The following is a 14,595-nucleotide window of genomic DNA, read 5'->3' as shown; positions in this document are numbered from 1 at the left end:
AGCAAGCATCCTTCCCTTTGTGTCCTGTCTTGTGCAGTGGGTGGTTCTCCCTGTAATACTTCTCCCATAGTGACTGTATGTTCTTCTTCAGGATCTGCTCAGACTCACAGGTGACTGTTCCTGCATGTGATGCTGTAGGTGCTGACTGGAGCACGCTTATGTTGGGGGCAGGTGCTGCACGCTGCTTGGCTGTTAAGCTCTCTTCATGTTTATTATTGGATCCCCTTGTGTAAACCAAAAGCCATCACTGAGGAGAGGGAAAAGGTGAAAAAAGAGATGATACCCATGCTAGTGGCAATCCTTTCCCATGAGAGCCCACCACAGCAGCTCTGTTTGGGTTGGCATGTGCAGGCTACAGTTGCAAATAGCAAGCTCTAAGCAGTACAAAAGGCTGACTTCCCAAAGGCACTGCACAACAACCCAAGTGGTAACCCTGTATTAAAGTTTTTGGGAATGAATTAGCAGATGATTTGAAAACCTTTGGGAAAGGCAGGTGTCTCGGGGGATGGTAAGTGCTGCAAAACCTGACTTAACCTTATGACAATTAAATGCTATGATATTTCCTTTTCTTTTCCCTCAAAGTTTATATTATTTCAACATGATTTTGTCCATTCTTCTGACGTTATACTCTTCTAGGTGCATGTTTTCTATTATTAATAAGATTTTCCAAAGTGGTGTTATGTCCTATTTTGGCAGATCTCATAAAGAAGAAATGTTTCCTTCCTCTTTATTAATATTATGCTATTACCACTCTATACACACAGTGTTTCATGGCAATCATTCAGAGGCTCCTTTCCTTGGCAATTTTGTGTGTTTCTTGTCTGGTTTGCCCCAAAATACATGTTTATGAAAAAAATGTAATTTGCAAAAAAGCCATCCATTCAGGTTTCTGTAAGTGGAGTCATACCGCACAGTCATTTCAATTTACTGCGTCTTTCCTTTGCAGCAGATTTTGTCTTGTGCTGTTTCATGACACTGTTGATCTGTGCACTATTGATGGGTGCAGAGGAAATCAAAGTTTCCTTTGTTCAAACTCTTTGCTATTTTAATTTTTTCCATCAGATATACCCCAACCATGACCCTTTATCACCCTTATGGTTATTTTCCTCTCATTCTGATATGTTGCACAGCATATGTCAGCTCACCAGTGGTACGTTGTCCTTTGCTGACCTTAGTGTATCTCAAGGATGGGAGGCCTCCTGCTTTCTCGGGGGAGTGAGTGACTGCTCTTATCAGTATTAGCATACTTCTGCTGGATAGTAGATAAGGTCAGGAAGAGGTATGCCCTCCTTCCCTAGGAAATTGCTGAGTTACTGGGTACCCTACCCTAGGTACGTCTTACTCTGAAGCATCTTGTGCACCTCAGCACACAAAGGTGCAGTTACTCTGCTGAGCTGCAGTAAATTTTTGCTTCTCACCCTGACCCTTGCTTTTCCCTTCTCTACTTTCAATTACTGCTCTTGGTGGGTTCTCTAATAACCATGAACACAAAAGATTTCCAGGGCTTCTTGATCTGTTGTTAATGTGTGTGTCAGTCTGTCAGAGGCATAAGTCTGTCAGGGTTTATAGACTTCATCACAGTTTTGGGGGGTACTTTGCTGGACTTGGTCATACAGTCATGCCCTGGGATACATTAGGAGGAACCAAGCCAGCACACTGAGGGAGGTGATCCTCCCCCCACCCCGGCGCTGGTGGTGCCAAATCTGCAGTGCTGGGTCCAGTCCTGAGCACCGCAGTGCAAGATTTTGTTTTATTGGAGCAAGTTCAGCGAAGAGCCATAAAGATGACTGAGGGACTGGAACATCTTTCGTTTGAAAAAAAGGCTGAGAGGTGCGGCAGTTCAGCCTGGGGAAGAGAAGGCTTAGGGGAGATGTCATCAACATAGGGTTTGTTCTTTGGATTTTTTCAAGAGCTATTCAAGAACTATGCACACCATGGCTTCATACAATGTCATCAAGATGCTGGATTCTCTATTCTTTTCCTAATAATTGCTGGCCTTTCATTTGCCTTTTCAACCACTGCTGTAATTTGGTGGGGTTTTTTGTTTGGTTTGGTTTGGCTGGTTTTTTTTTTTCTTTTTGTGTTTTTTGGTTTTGCTTTTGGTTTTTGTGTGTATGATTTTTTTTTTTTGTTTGTTTGTTTTCCGAAGAACTGGTCACAGTGACTCCTGTATTTTATTTTTTTTTTTGTCTGAGATTCTAGGAACTGGGGGGAAGCCTGCTTTTGTAAGTTAAGGTTGTTTTCCCCATTTATTATGTTCGATTTCATCTGCAATTTTACGGCCCAGTCACAGTAATGTGAGACACTTTTGCAACTTTTGCCAGGTGTTTGCTTCTGCATACTCTGAATAATATTAGAATCCCATCAAACATTGCCACATTACTATTCCGTTTCTTTTTACAAAGCATTTAGAAAGATGTTGAAAACTTCTCTGAATGCTCCAACACAGTCACGTCAGTGTAAAAGTTGACCATTTATTATTTACTGTTTTTCACCTTCTGTTTTTACCTTTTACCAATCCAGTTTGCCTCCAGTTCTCTGGAACTGTTCTAGTATCTGGGAAATACAGAAAATCAACATATGTAATCCAGAATTTTTATAAGATGCTTGAGAATATTTTATCGGACCTGTTGTTTAAAAATGTCTCAGCATTGGTGTCTGTGGCTTTCTATACTCATGAGCTGATATTTAGGAACCTCAATTATTCTTTAGCATAATGTAAATATGTAATTTAGCTTTTCCGTTAAGAGAGAATAGCCATTTTTATTTTATGGTTCTGCTTTTCTTTTATTATAATAAACTGTTTTACAGTCTCTCATAAGTTGATCAGATTCACTGTTAGACTCCCTTCATGCTTAACATGCAGAAAAAACTCCTTGGATCTCCTGAAATGTAGTGTATTCATCTTTTGCCCTTATTGGATTTCTGATTTCAACTAATTTCTGTCATTGGTCATATTTTTTGTGAATGTGCAAGCATGCATATTTTTGCGTGGACTTTCACATCCTTTCTAGCCAGTTAGGTTTTTAGGCAATTTATGCTTCTTTCTCAGCTGTGTAAGTTTCTTCATTTTTAGGGCAGCTTGGATAATGTTTTCAATATATATTTTTATTAAACTCCTTTTAAATTTGAGGCACAAGTGCTTGGGCGTTGTAAAATTTCCTCCTTAGTAGTCTGAGTGAAATGATTTTTTATTGCTTTAGACTTCAGTCTGTTTACATATACCGTATGATCATTTGGATGTCTTTTGATTTTTCACGTTTAAAACACATTAATTTAATTGCAGTATACTTTAGAATTGTGTGGTATTATTCCAAAGAGGATGCACCATAGTCTTAGTCAGAATAAAATGTGTCTGGTTTTCTTTTACAGTGGCATGGGAAGACTAGGGTATCAGCTGTCCCTTCAAGAGAAAATTCTAGCTGTGATATCAGGAGTTACTGTTGTTGTAGGTTTCTGGTCTTAATATTATAGGCAAAACATATGAGGGAATAATAATAAGGATGAGCAACACATTCTCTCTCTCTGATGCTTTTCACTTCTCATCACTGAAGAAAACAAAGGCATAGCTTAGTGTCTCCTGATCCACTTAGAGACTCAAATCCCTGCAAACACAGGCCATTGTTGGGCTGTATCGTGCCTTATGAAGTTGTGTTTCTGCTTGCAGCGCAGTGAGATAGAGTGAAAGAGAATAATAGTGAAAATGGGCATTACAGAGTGAACCAAATTCTTTCTTTTTCAACCGTGTTCAGGAATAATCTTAAAATTGCTAGAGATGACAGTAGCTCAGTCCCCTCTTTCTGTAGCAGAAAGGACCAAAAGTTATTATGGATCCTTGGGTCACTCCTTCCAGATTCCATATCATTCTTACTGATCCCATCCAGTGAAAGGAAAGATTCTGTGCCATGAAAAGCAATCACACAGTAGACAACACGCTATCAGATTATATCTTGATTATCTCACCTGAATTTTCCCTCCTTTTCTGGAGTGTTTCATCTTATTATTGTTTTAATCTGTGATTTTAGCAGCACATTTGAAGGTCTCTTATTGCACAGTTATTTTAAAAATACCCATTTTCCTGCAGTCAACTGCTTTTATTCTTTCCTATTTTGCTAATGGTTGTGGTTGATTTTTTGGCAGAGGCTGTAATTATTTTGTTTCCTGATGACATTTAAATCCGGACCTCTGCACAAAAGAAAAGGATTCTTAGTTTGAGAGTTCTCCATGATTAAGAACAAGGCATGATTTACAGGGTTGTTTACTACTTCTATGATAATTAGTGGAAAATAAAGTTTATGTTTAGTAAAAACGGGTGAAGTAATAATTTATTGTGGACATAATTTTGTGGAGTAAATCACAAGTAAAGTCTTCCTTGTTGATTTTATTCTTGAGGTTTATGGTACGCCTAACTCTTAAGAAACATTTGTTTTACATGAATTAAAACAGTTCTTCTGAGCAACCTTGCTTTATTTTAAAGTCAGGGTGTATAGTGTGTGTAAGTGTTCTCTCATCCCCCTTTCTTCTTCCCCTTTCCCCTTTTCCTGTTGGCTTGGCTCAGCACAAGAGCACAAGATCTGTGGGAACAGACCACAGTCCATTCTGTCTCCAAGAATGGCAAGAGAACCTGCTATTAAAAGGCAGCACACAAGTTTGATCACTTTTTTGGCCTGTTAGTTTCATACCTTGTCAGGCTCCACACTTGTATTAGCAATATCAGAGGGTATGTTCCTACCCTGTCTTTTTATTATTGGTTTATGGCCAAGTTATTCGTGAATTTGTTTAATCTCTTTTTGAACTTGCTGGTACATTATGGCCTCCAGTGGCAGAAAGTTCAAGAAGGTCACAATCTGCCAGGTAAAGATGTACTTTCTTTTCATGTGTTTCAAGTCAATCTACTAGTTTAATTCAGTGCCCTTTTATTCTAACTGCCCGATGAATTTTGACTCCCTTTACACAATAAGGAGGAAGCTGATCTTGAAAAATCTCTAAAAGTGATCCTGTAGTGGACTGGCCAACTTTGTGTGAATGTTTGTATTTTAACAGTTTAATTATGGGAACAGGTTCTTTTCTGGTTACACAGTGAACAGCACTCTTTTCCCAACCATTTTGCTATGATTACACTTGTGTGTAAGAAGTCATCCCAAAGAGCTACAGATATTAGCTGAAGCCTCATTACTGCTTTATCCAAAGCAGCACCTTCCCCTAACTTACACTGAAACAGCACATTTAGATTTGCGTGCCTGCTTCAGTGCCAAAATGTCATGCACGTCAAGGGGAAATTCTGGTCAGAGTAGCATTAAGTTGAGTGAATTTTACACACGATGCCAAGCCGGTTATGATTAACCATTTAGCACAATCTTTAAAAGGCTGTCTAGCTGGGAAACTATGAGTCATTGTTGGAACTTAATTTGTATAAAATAAATTATTAGTATCTCTTTGTACAGTTGTTCTCAGTGTCAAAAGCAAAATCCCCTGTGGTACCCTATATGCTAGGAAAGACAATTTTAATCTGTAAAATATATTAAACTTTCTACTCCAGATACTCTCTAGAATTAAGGCACTGCCATTCAGAGTAGAAACTGATGACACTAGGGAGCCAAAGTTTCTGAGAACAGGTTGGGTCTATGGGCTCCAAAACCAGGTTAGGTCCACTGCAGTTTGTGCCATCACAGTCCAAATCAGTGACCTTTCCAATGGCAGTGCCTGTGAAACACCAAGTATTATCAACTTCATACCAGTTCTCCTTGGTCACTGTTACTGTTATAGATAGGTCAGAGGCTGAAGTGGCCAACGTACATCTGGGAGACCCTGGAGCAAAAATGACATCATTAAAGATGCTCAGAATGGGCTGATTTAAAGAAGGAACTACATTTTGCAAGATGCATGAAGTTGCTTAACTATATTTTTATGTTGTATTCTGTGACAAGAATGAATGTGAATATCATCGGTGATATCCCACGCCATGCTGTGGTTATACCATTTGGTGTCCAAGTCTCTCTAATGGCATCACTACAGCAATCTGTATGAGAGCTTTCACTGCCTTTCACACTCATGATATATCTAGACAGCCACACTATGGCAGCTCATCATCCTTTAAATCGTGGTGGAAAAGAACTGCTTACATAGCAGATGAAAACGTGGCACTGTTGAAGTGTGGGAGAAGAGATACAGCGAGCAGCAAACACACTCAGAGTTTGCTAACTCTGACAGTCAAAGATAATGGGCAAGAGTACTGGATACCACTTAATCAAAGCAGGAAAGCCACATACTTCTCTGTAAGATGTTACTTCAATGTTAATCAAATGTGAATGCTATGTGCTATATATAAGGCATACCATCAATGCCCAAATACTTCTCATTCTAAGTTGGGGATAACATGAGCTCATTGAAGAAGTCTCTGAGAATCAAATTCCTAAAGCAGTCTAAGTTCAGATCAGGACAAAAAGCATCTCATGTTTCAACTAGGCAGTTGTAGTGATGACTCACATCAAAGACTGCTTCCAACGCAGTTTCAAAACATTGGTAGGTTTTGTGGCTATGGCCCACTTTGGTGGAACAGGCTTCTTTTGATATTGACAAAAATAGTGCACTGTAAATTAATAGTGTTTACTGACACACCAAGAGCAGACATGCAGTGAAACACATTGGCAACTCTTGTAATGGGATAATGGCATCCTTCATGGTCTTTCAAGTGCTTGTATGAACAATATTTTGTTAATTCTCACAAAAAGATCATGAAAAGGGTCAAGGACTGCTGTTTGTTCTGCGAAATGTGACTCCTGTCACTCCCGTCTTCTCTTTCTACCTTAAGAACCACTGTACTCAGAAGCATTTGAGTATTGACTTCTACGGTATCAAACTTAAATACAGCAACATTCTGAAATATGTTGAAAGGTCCAGAGCCTTGCATACTGTGTATGCCTGCTATCAGAGATAGCAGATGAAGGGTAGAAGCATCTTATTTCAGAGTACTCGGGGAGAATATTCTTGGAAAAAAAAAAAGAAAAGAAACCTCTGTGTTAAACAGAGCTCTCAACTCCCTGGGACATTAGACCACTACTTGAAATAGGAGAAAAGGACTGGGGCCAAGAATCAAGAGATATTGACAAGAGCCATTCTTGATGTGCATTTTGGATGAGTTTCTGTCTTAGCATGACTAATATATCTCCTGCTTTAGAACAGTATTCTCAGACCCATATTTCAAGATGCAAATGTAAGGATTGACAAGTAAATTTGTTATCAAGTGCTCTTTAACATAGTTCCAATCCAATTCAGCCTGCTTGATGCTGAGTAATGAAGAATTTGATGTCTGAATATGTAATGTCAAGAGGGGTTGACACTTCTGAGAACTCTGTCTTTAGTTGTGGAAGGTTGAAATTACCCATTTATTTTGAGTAAGGAAAGTAATGGGGTAATTTAAAGAAAGGATATTTGTTTACAGCAGTATAACAAATTTGGAGCTGATGCAGCTGATACCACTAGAAGCACTGAAATATACCAAATCTTTTTTTATGTGCTTACCAGTCTGTTTTATGTCAAAGTTGAAAAGCACCAGTGTCGTATTATATCTTATGTCACTAATGAGTTCTAGTAATTATGTAGCATATACCTCACAGTTGGGGTGGATTATTTATTCAAACCATATTTAAACATAGAAAATATGCAAGTTCTATTTTTTGAATACAAGACAGACAAGAGTAATTTTTTATTTTCTAATCATAAAATTCTCACAAATATGTAAATGCCATATTCCCCCTAGTAAATTAGAACGCTAAATTTAGGAACAGCAAAACCTTGTTTTCATGAAAAGTCACTGGGATTGGAAGCATTTGAAATCCTTCTTCCAGGACTAGGGTCCAGGATTTTCCTTCATAATGTTTTTTAACTGTAAACATGTCTTAGGCATCTGGTCTTACATGCTGGTGAGGTATATTGCCTCTGACATTCATTCATCTTATGCCTATGTTAGGGGATCTTTCACATTCTTGTTGCTGCATAACTAATTGTTCAGGTTTTCCCCCCTACCCTGATGCCTGTTACTGTGACAGAAGATGATTGCTTTAATATGATTGGTTCTCAGCAAAATAACGTTGGCTGTTACTTACATTTTTGTTAGCTTTCAGAACTCATGAGTATGAATTGCTTATTTTTTGGTCTGTTATTTCTCCAGGAATTGAACCTAAGCTGACCAGTTCATAATTTGTCAGCCTTTTCATCAGCCTTTCAAAGACAGATGCTGGAACTTTCTACATCTACATCTTTCCCAAGTTTTGAGACTATCAGTTAGTTCTCTCAGTATCACAGCTGATTTTTACCCAGCCAGGACAATTTGAAAACATCATACGTACATAACCCTTACGTTATCTAGACCAAGTTTGTGAACCGTTTTCTTTGCTGTTGTTTTTATTAACATCTGATCTCAGTTAAAACTTCTAGGGAGGACAGAAACTAAACAGATAGCTTGTGCTATCTGCTGGTAGATTGAAAGACTAGAGACGCTTTTTTGTTACTTTATTTTATTATTCCTTGTGTCCTTTGCAGTTCTGTTGTGTTTCATGCCATTGAACACTCTGACTCCTGAACATATGGGATGTTTGGGCAGTATGAGTGGTCTGGAAGGAGTTCGATTAAAGTAATGGAAGAATTGGGGAAAGAAGAGTGGAGAAGGGGACTTCCTGCTCCATCCAATTCTGTGTCCAGTGTCCATGATGGAGAAGAATGCCTCCACTGTCTTGTAGATAAGCATACACTAGAGTTCAGTTTTGAGTATGTAATCATCACATGCAGATGTGAAGAAAACAAACTAACAATAAGGAAAGTGAGCAGCAAATTGTTATTGCTTATACCTGCTTGAGAGCTTTCTGAGTTAAATACTGTGTGTACACAATTGTTAAGATGGTTAATAGGCTTGTAAGTCAACTAAAACTGATGGAGAGGCTTATGTAGGGTTATAATTACATGCAATTTGGCACATTTTCAGGATTGCCTACTTACTTATGTGTGCAAAATCTGTCCCCCAAATCTAGTTACATTTTCTCAAATCTGTGTTGGAGGTTGGAACATATGCATACCATCAAATATATGACCTTTTGTGTGTATAGCAAAGGAATGATATTGTAGGTTGGAACATATGCATACCATCAAATATATAACCTTTTGTGTGTATAGTGAAGGAATTTTTGCTGTTACAGGTTGGGTTGTGCATTTGTAGAGTTTGTTCCATAAAGTTAGTTTTGACGCTAAAACCCCTTGAAAGATGCTGACAATATATTCTTCTTACGGGCTGTGATTGTCTGAAGTAGTTTTGTTCATGTCCAAATAAATGTATTTGCTTAAAATGTAGTGTTTTAATGGAATTTGGCAAGAGTTATATAGATAGACATAAAGTATAATGTTTTTAAACCAAAATGCTTAGCTGAACTTGGGTATTTTTGCTTAATGTTATATTAAATTATGAATTTTGACTGCATCAGGATGAACAGAATTTCTCTGCATTGAAACTGAGGCCATGTGGAGGGGTTTGGCCAGTTGTTTTGTAATGCAGTTCACAATCAAAAACCACCAGACCCAGGAGAACTGTATGCTATCTGTAAACAGAGTGTTAATGAACTTAAAATTTTAAAGGATAAATTTTAAGTTTAATTTGAAATATTTGGGGTTTTTGTGTACTTCTTGAACAATAATATAGGATCTTAAAATGTAGTTCTTAAATATAATGTAAAATTTCCAACATTTTTTTAAATGAATTTTTCCTAAATTGATTTTCTACTGTTAATAGTAAATCTCCTGTAAAAAAAAATTGGTGTGCAACCTTACGCTAAAGACAGTTAAAAATGAAATGCTATTTCTTCAGTGTTATTTCGAAGTGAATTTGACATGTTTCTTTTTTGTCTTGCTGTCTTGCACAGGTGTCATTTTTCTTGTTCATTATTTTTGTGGTATATACCATGCTGCCCTTCAACATGAGAGATGCTATAGTTGCCAGCGTCTTGACCTCTGCATCTCATACGATTGTGCTGAGCGTCTGTCTATCAGGTACAGCTGTTGTAAAGGAGCACTTGGTTTGGCAGGTAGGTGCTTTGTGGAATTAATGATTAATTGTGCACTGAATAGCCTGGCAAATGAGCCAGGAGTGCCTCAGTGGGTGCTTGAGAGTATAAACATATTTCCTTCTTAATTTCTGAATTGCTACAGACTTAAGTCACAGGTAGTCACTTTCTAATAATGAGAGTGTCAGTAATGTTATGTCTTGTTGAATCACGTACTTAAGTGGTAGAATCTACAGTCACATAGTGCTTGCCAATGTAAAAACTAACATTGCTAAAAAAATTACATGATGCAGCTGTATTGTGATAGATGCATTACCATTCTGGTATGTAAACCACATTGCTCCTCTCCTCACCTCAGCCTGACTTCTAAGAGCAAGGATTTTTTTCCAAGTATCAATGTTATCTATGACTCAAAAAAGCATTGCTCCTTTGAATAGCCTGAGATCTGCTGGGTTAAAGATCTGCTGTGAAGATGCTGCCCTTTCCAAATCTGCTGTAGGGCACCTCCTGTAATTCTCACTCATTTATAGGAATTTCACAGCCTCCTGTTTGGGCCCCCTGACTGAAGGGGACTGGCTGGCTCCAGACTCCATGACATTTAGGGAACCCATCTGTGTTTGCAGTTGGGTCTTGGCTTGTAATTCAGCTCTGACAATTTACTACATGACATACTTCAGATTAATAATTTTTAAAAATCCAAATATTAGGAGTTGTTTTTCCTTACTGTTTTGCAGAAGATCTTTTAAATGGTGAAATACTGCAGTTTTTGTTGTAGTACTGTGATAATCCCTGCTGCCATTGATAGAAATCTGCATTTTTAAGGAAAACTTTAGATTTTATTTTGAAAAGCAAATACATGTGTATTTTCTAAATATAGCTATGTCATTTTAGGGATGAGAATATTTTAAATTTTGCATCAAAATGATGCTGAAGCTTAAGAGTAAGTACGTTTTTTTAAACATACCAGCAGAAGAAGAAAGAAAGACTTTATGCTATTTATTGTGAATAGCATGAAAAATGAAGTAAATAGTTTCTACTTACCTTTTAAGTTACTTGAGCCTGATTTTGAAAAACATTGTGCCTCAAAGAATGACTTCAAAATTGCAGTGATTTTACAGAAAGCATGCCTTGTAAGTTATTGTTTAGGAAAATACATTTTATTTCCAGATATGGCTGCAGGTGTGTTATATGGGATACTGGAATTGAAGTCCCATAAACAAAATATGTTCTAAGAATATTCTCTGTAAAGTTTTAGCTGGTTACATAAGTGGGTATGCTTTTCTCTTGCTGATTTGGGTTAGTTGTGTGTTTTTTGCAGAGGTTGCTAAGATGTGCTGTATGTTAAGCAAGGACTGTGGTCATCTCAGTCAATGTAGTACTTTAATAATTGAGTTATTGTTATTGACAATTGTGGTGGAATAAAACACGGAGAATGTTATTCTTGGGTTTATGTCAATCTATGGCTTTTATTCTGGGCATAGATAAGCTGCTAAAACAGTATTATAGTTAGCAACTCCTTCCCTAAAACATGGTAAAGCTGCTGTTTGCAGAATTTATTAATTTTTCCTGCCTATTTTTTAATTTATTTTTTACCTTTCTAGACCATTAAAATTTGATATATTTACAACAGTACTTTCAGAATATGTTACATTTCTAGACACATTCACTCTCCAGAATAAAAAGAAATAAATCATGCACTGTGATGTACAATTAGTGTGTTGCATGCCTTCTGTAGCTTCCTGTTTCATTCAGAAAAAAAGGAAGTCTTTGAGCAATTTCTATTAAGAGTATTTAACTTCCAGGATGTTATTAATTTTCTATTCTTTCTTTGTAAAATGTTTTAAGTGTTCTGAGTAGTTTGGCAGTTTGAAAGCAGAGCGCACTGCATTCCTAGGAATGTGTGGAAGAGACTAAATGCCACTGTTGCGATTCATTTGCCCTCTGTACACTTTGAGATTACTATTGTTTATACTTTGGAGTGTAAGCAAAAAAATGTTTGTTTTGTGTTCTCTGCTATTGAAAATCGAGACCACAAATAAAGGATTAAATTGGAGATACCAACTACACTAAAAAGAGAAATAACATTTGTCAGTTGCATACCTGAAGTTGGTACGGGATGTGTGTGTAATTAACAACAACAAAAGAACTGGGGTATAGTTATTTAAAAGGACCATGCTGTTGAATGTGGTGTTTTTTGTTGGTTTGGGGTTTATGGTTTGTTTGTTTTTCGTTTTTGTTTTTGTTTTTTTCTTTTGGTTTTGTTTTCTGTTTTTGTTTGTTTTTCCCTTTCTTTTTTCTGTTTTAAAAAAGAAAATGAAAAACAATATATTAGTGAGGCCTGGACTGAAGCTGTGTTGCAGAGTTTGGTCACTATGACAAAGAGATGGGAAACTATGGGTAGACTGAAATTCAAATGCTTACAGAAACACATTCAGAGCTAAGTAAAGTAAACTTGGCTTGCAGACCTACATTTAACAGAGACAAAAATATATTATTTTGATTTCAGGGCTCCTGATTTGTCTCAAAAAACCCATAAAAATTATATTACAGTGTTAGCAATGAACAGTGATTTCCTTTGGGCATGGATTTGTTTCTAGAGGACAGATAGAGATCCAGGGGTATGCACTTAAGAAGCAGATGGTGGTACAACAAATCCACCTGTAGGTATACATCAGATATTATATCGTATATATCCTGTACATACAGCAAGTATCCTTCTGTAGAGAGTACCTGCTTTATAACTACTTCCTATGTATTGGAAGACTGATTAGATCTCTGAGCTTTCTGCTCTTTTGGCTGAGCAAACCTCATTCTTTCAGTCTTTTTTTTTCTTATGTCCAGTTCTCTTCCCTTATAATGCTTTTGGTAGCTTTCTGCTGGACCTTCTCCGTTTTTTCAGCATCTTCCAGTGACCGATTGGCTTTCCATAACATTGTAGATGTTAATCCTGCCTTCAGCCTATCAGTAGAGAAAAATCAGTGTTGAGAAGCTTTTGCTAGATAGCACAGCCTATCTTACTGGGTTTGTCATTCCTTTGTTGTTTTCCGTAAAGTTTTACAGCCAAAATGGGCTTTCATAAAGCTGAAAGGCTTAGCATGCTCTTGATTATCCAGTGTTGGTTGCGGTCAGAAATACTGAGATAAAAGGCCCCTTCAGGGACAAAGACTCCTTCAACACACTCTTTGCTGGTTGCATGAACTAGTTTCTGTTTGACCTATGTGTGTTTTTTGAGGGGAGGGAATACACCTTGGTTTAAAAATTGGAAGTGATGGAGGTGATCTCCCAGAATATTTCGTATTTTTTTTTCCATGGTTGTTTATTGTCAGTGTTAAAATTTTGTTCCTCTTTCCTGGTAGGAATTTGTGTAGCCTTGTCATCCAGCTTCTGGAGCTTCGGTTTTTTTTTTGGCTGGTAGACTTACAGACCCAGTAGCATCCAATTTCTGTTTCTCCCATTAGAGTACTTCTAGACTATTGTGAATTGCTTCTTAACCTTTCTGACAGTAAAATAAATGAGTTGCCTGCTTTTGTACTAGCTAAGCCTTTCATCACTTTCATAGTTCTTCTTCGAGTCCTTGTGCTTCATCAGCGTCTTTCTTCCAACGTGGACATTACCCTTAGAGGAACATGCCAGGAGCAGTTGTAGCGGTGCCAAATGCTAATAGGGGCAAAGTCTACAAAGAGGTCAGTGTGCTGCAGTGCTTGACACAGAGACACAGACTCCACACTGAAATACCCAGTTAGACTCCCCTTGCTGTTTTGTGGAGAGTTTAGTGCATGGCTATGGGATCTGTGACAGGGAGGAGGAAAAAGAGTCCTGTGTTCCAGTCTCTGTTTATGAAAAAGTAACTGTGTATGTATGAGGTTCTTTTTTTTTTTACTGTTGAAAATTTTAATCCTAACCCTTACAAGGCATATCATCTGGAACCAGGACTCTGCCACGTCTTTCCACGTAAGAATCCTACTGCCAAGCAGAGGATGTTGTTCTGTCTACTCCTGGGAGCCTGGTGGTTAGGACTGATGGAAGAGAACATGACTCTATGGCATTAAGGCATTTGCCTCAGAAGACTTCTGCGATTTAACATCCCTTTCAGTTATTGCTGGAATGTAAAGTATTTCACTGCCATCCCTTGCTATAAACACATAACCAGTTTCTCCCCAAACCAGAATAGATTCTAATCAAATACTTGAGTTTTTCCTGCTCTGTTATCAACTGCTCAACCATTCTGATCTCATAATGGGTTGGTACTGTCCTTAGAGGTCATTTTGTCCTTAATTTGTTAAAAAAGTGCTAACCAAAATGATTAAACATCCTATAAGCTTCCATTTTTCTTTTTCCTTGTGTTGCATATGAGGAGTGTGATTGCTTTAGTCTTTAACAAAACTATTGTTGTTTTACTCTCTCAGCAAACAATTTTGTTGCTCCTGTAATCTTTTCCATTAGCTGTGGCTAATTGTTTTCCAGACTGACAAAATGACTGCAAACTGTCATTCCTTTCTTTTTCTTTTTTTTTTTTTTAAACTAGTGTTCCTTGCCTTTTGGAATT

The 14,595-nt window shown here is 37.5% G+C and overlaps 1 protein-coding gene across 2 annotated transcripts in view; it reads left to right on the top strand.

Moving 5' to 3' along the window:
• Nucleotides 1–14,595, top strand: part of ADCY2 (adenylate cyclase 2) — a 209,046-nt gene that overhangs the window by 57,548 nt on the left and 136,903 nt on the right. The window contains exon 3 of one of the 2 annotated variants that reach the window (XM_057428818.1): nucleotides 9,909–10,070. The exons of the other annotated variant lie outside the window; for it this stretch is intronic. Coding sequence (XP_057284801.1) covers nucleotides 9,909–10,070 — 162 coding nt within the window. The remainder of the gene's footprint in view (nucleotides 1–9,908; nucleotides 10,071–14,595) is intronic. 2 annotated transcript variants of the gene reach the window in all.

This window comes from Pezoporus wallicus, unplaced genomic scaffold (assembly GCF_028554395.1).
Source record: "Pezoporus wallicus isolate ANWC-B61680 ecotype Strahan unplaced genomic scaffold, APGP_CSIRO_Pwel_v1 contig_6658, whole genome shotgun sequence".
In the NCBI taxonomy this organism is placed as follows: domain Eukaryota; kingdom Metazoa; phylum Chordata; class Aves; order Psittaciformes; family Psittacidae; genus Pezoporus; species Pezoporus wallicus.
Note: the sequence above shows the minus strand (reverse complement) of the source record. Positions and strands in the feature narration are given on the sequence as shown.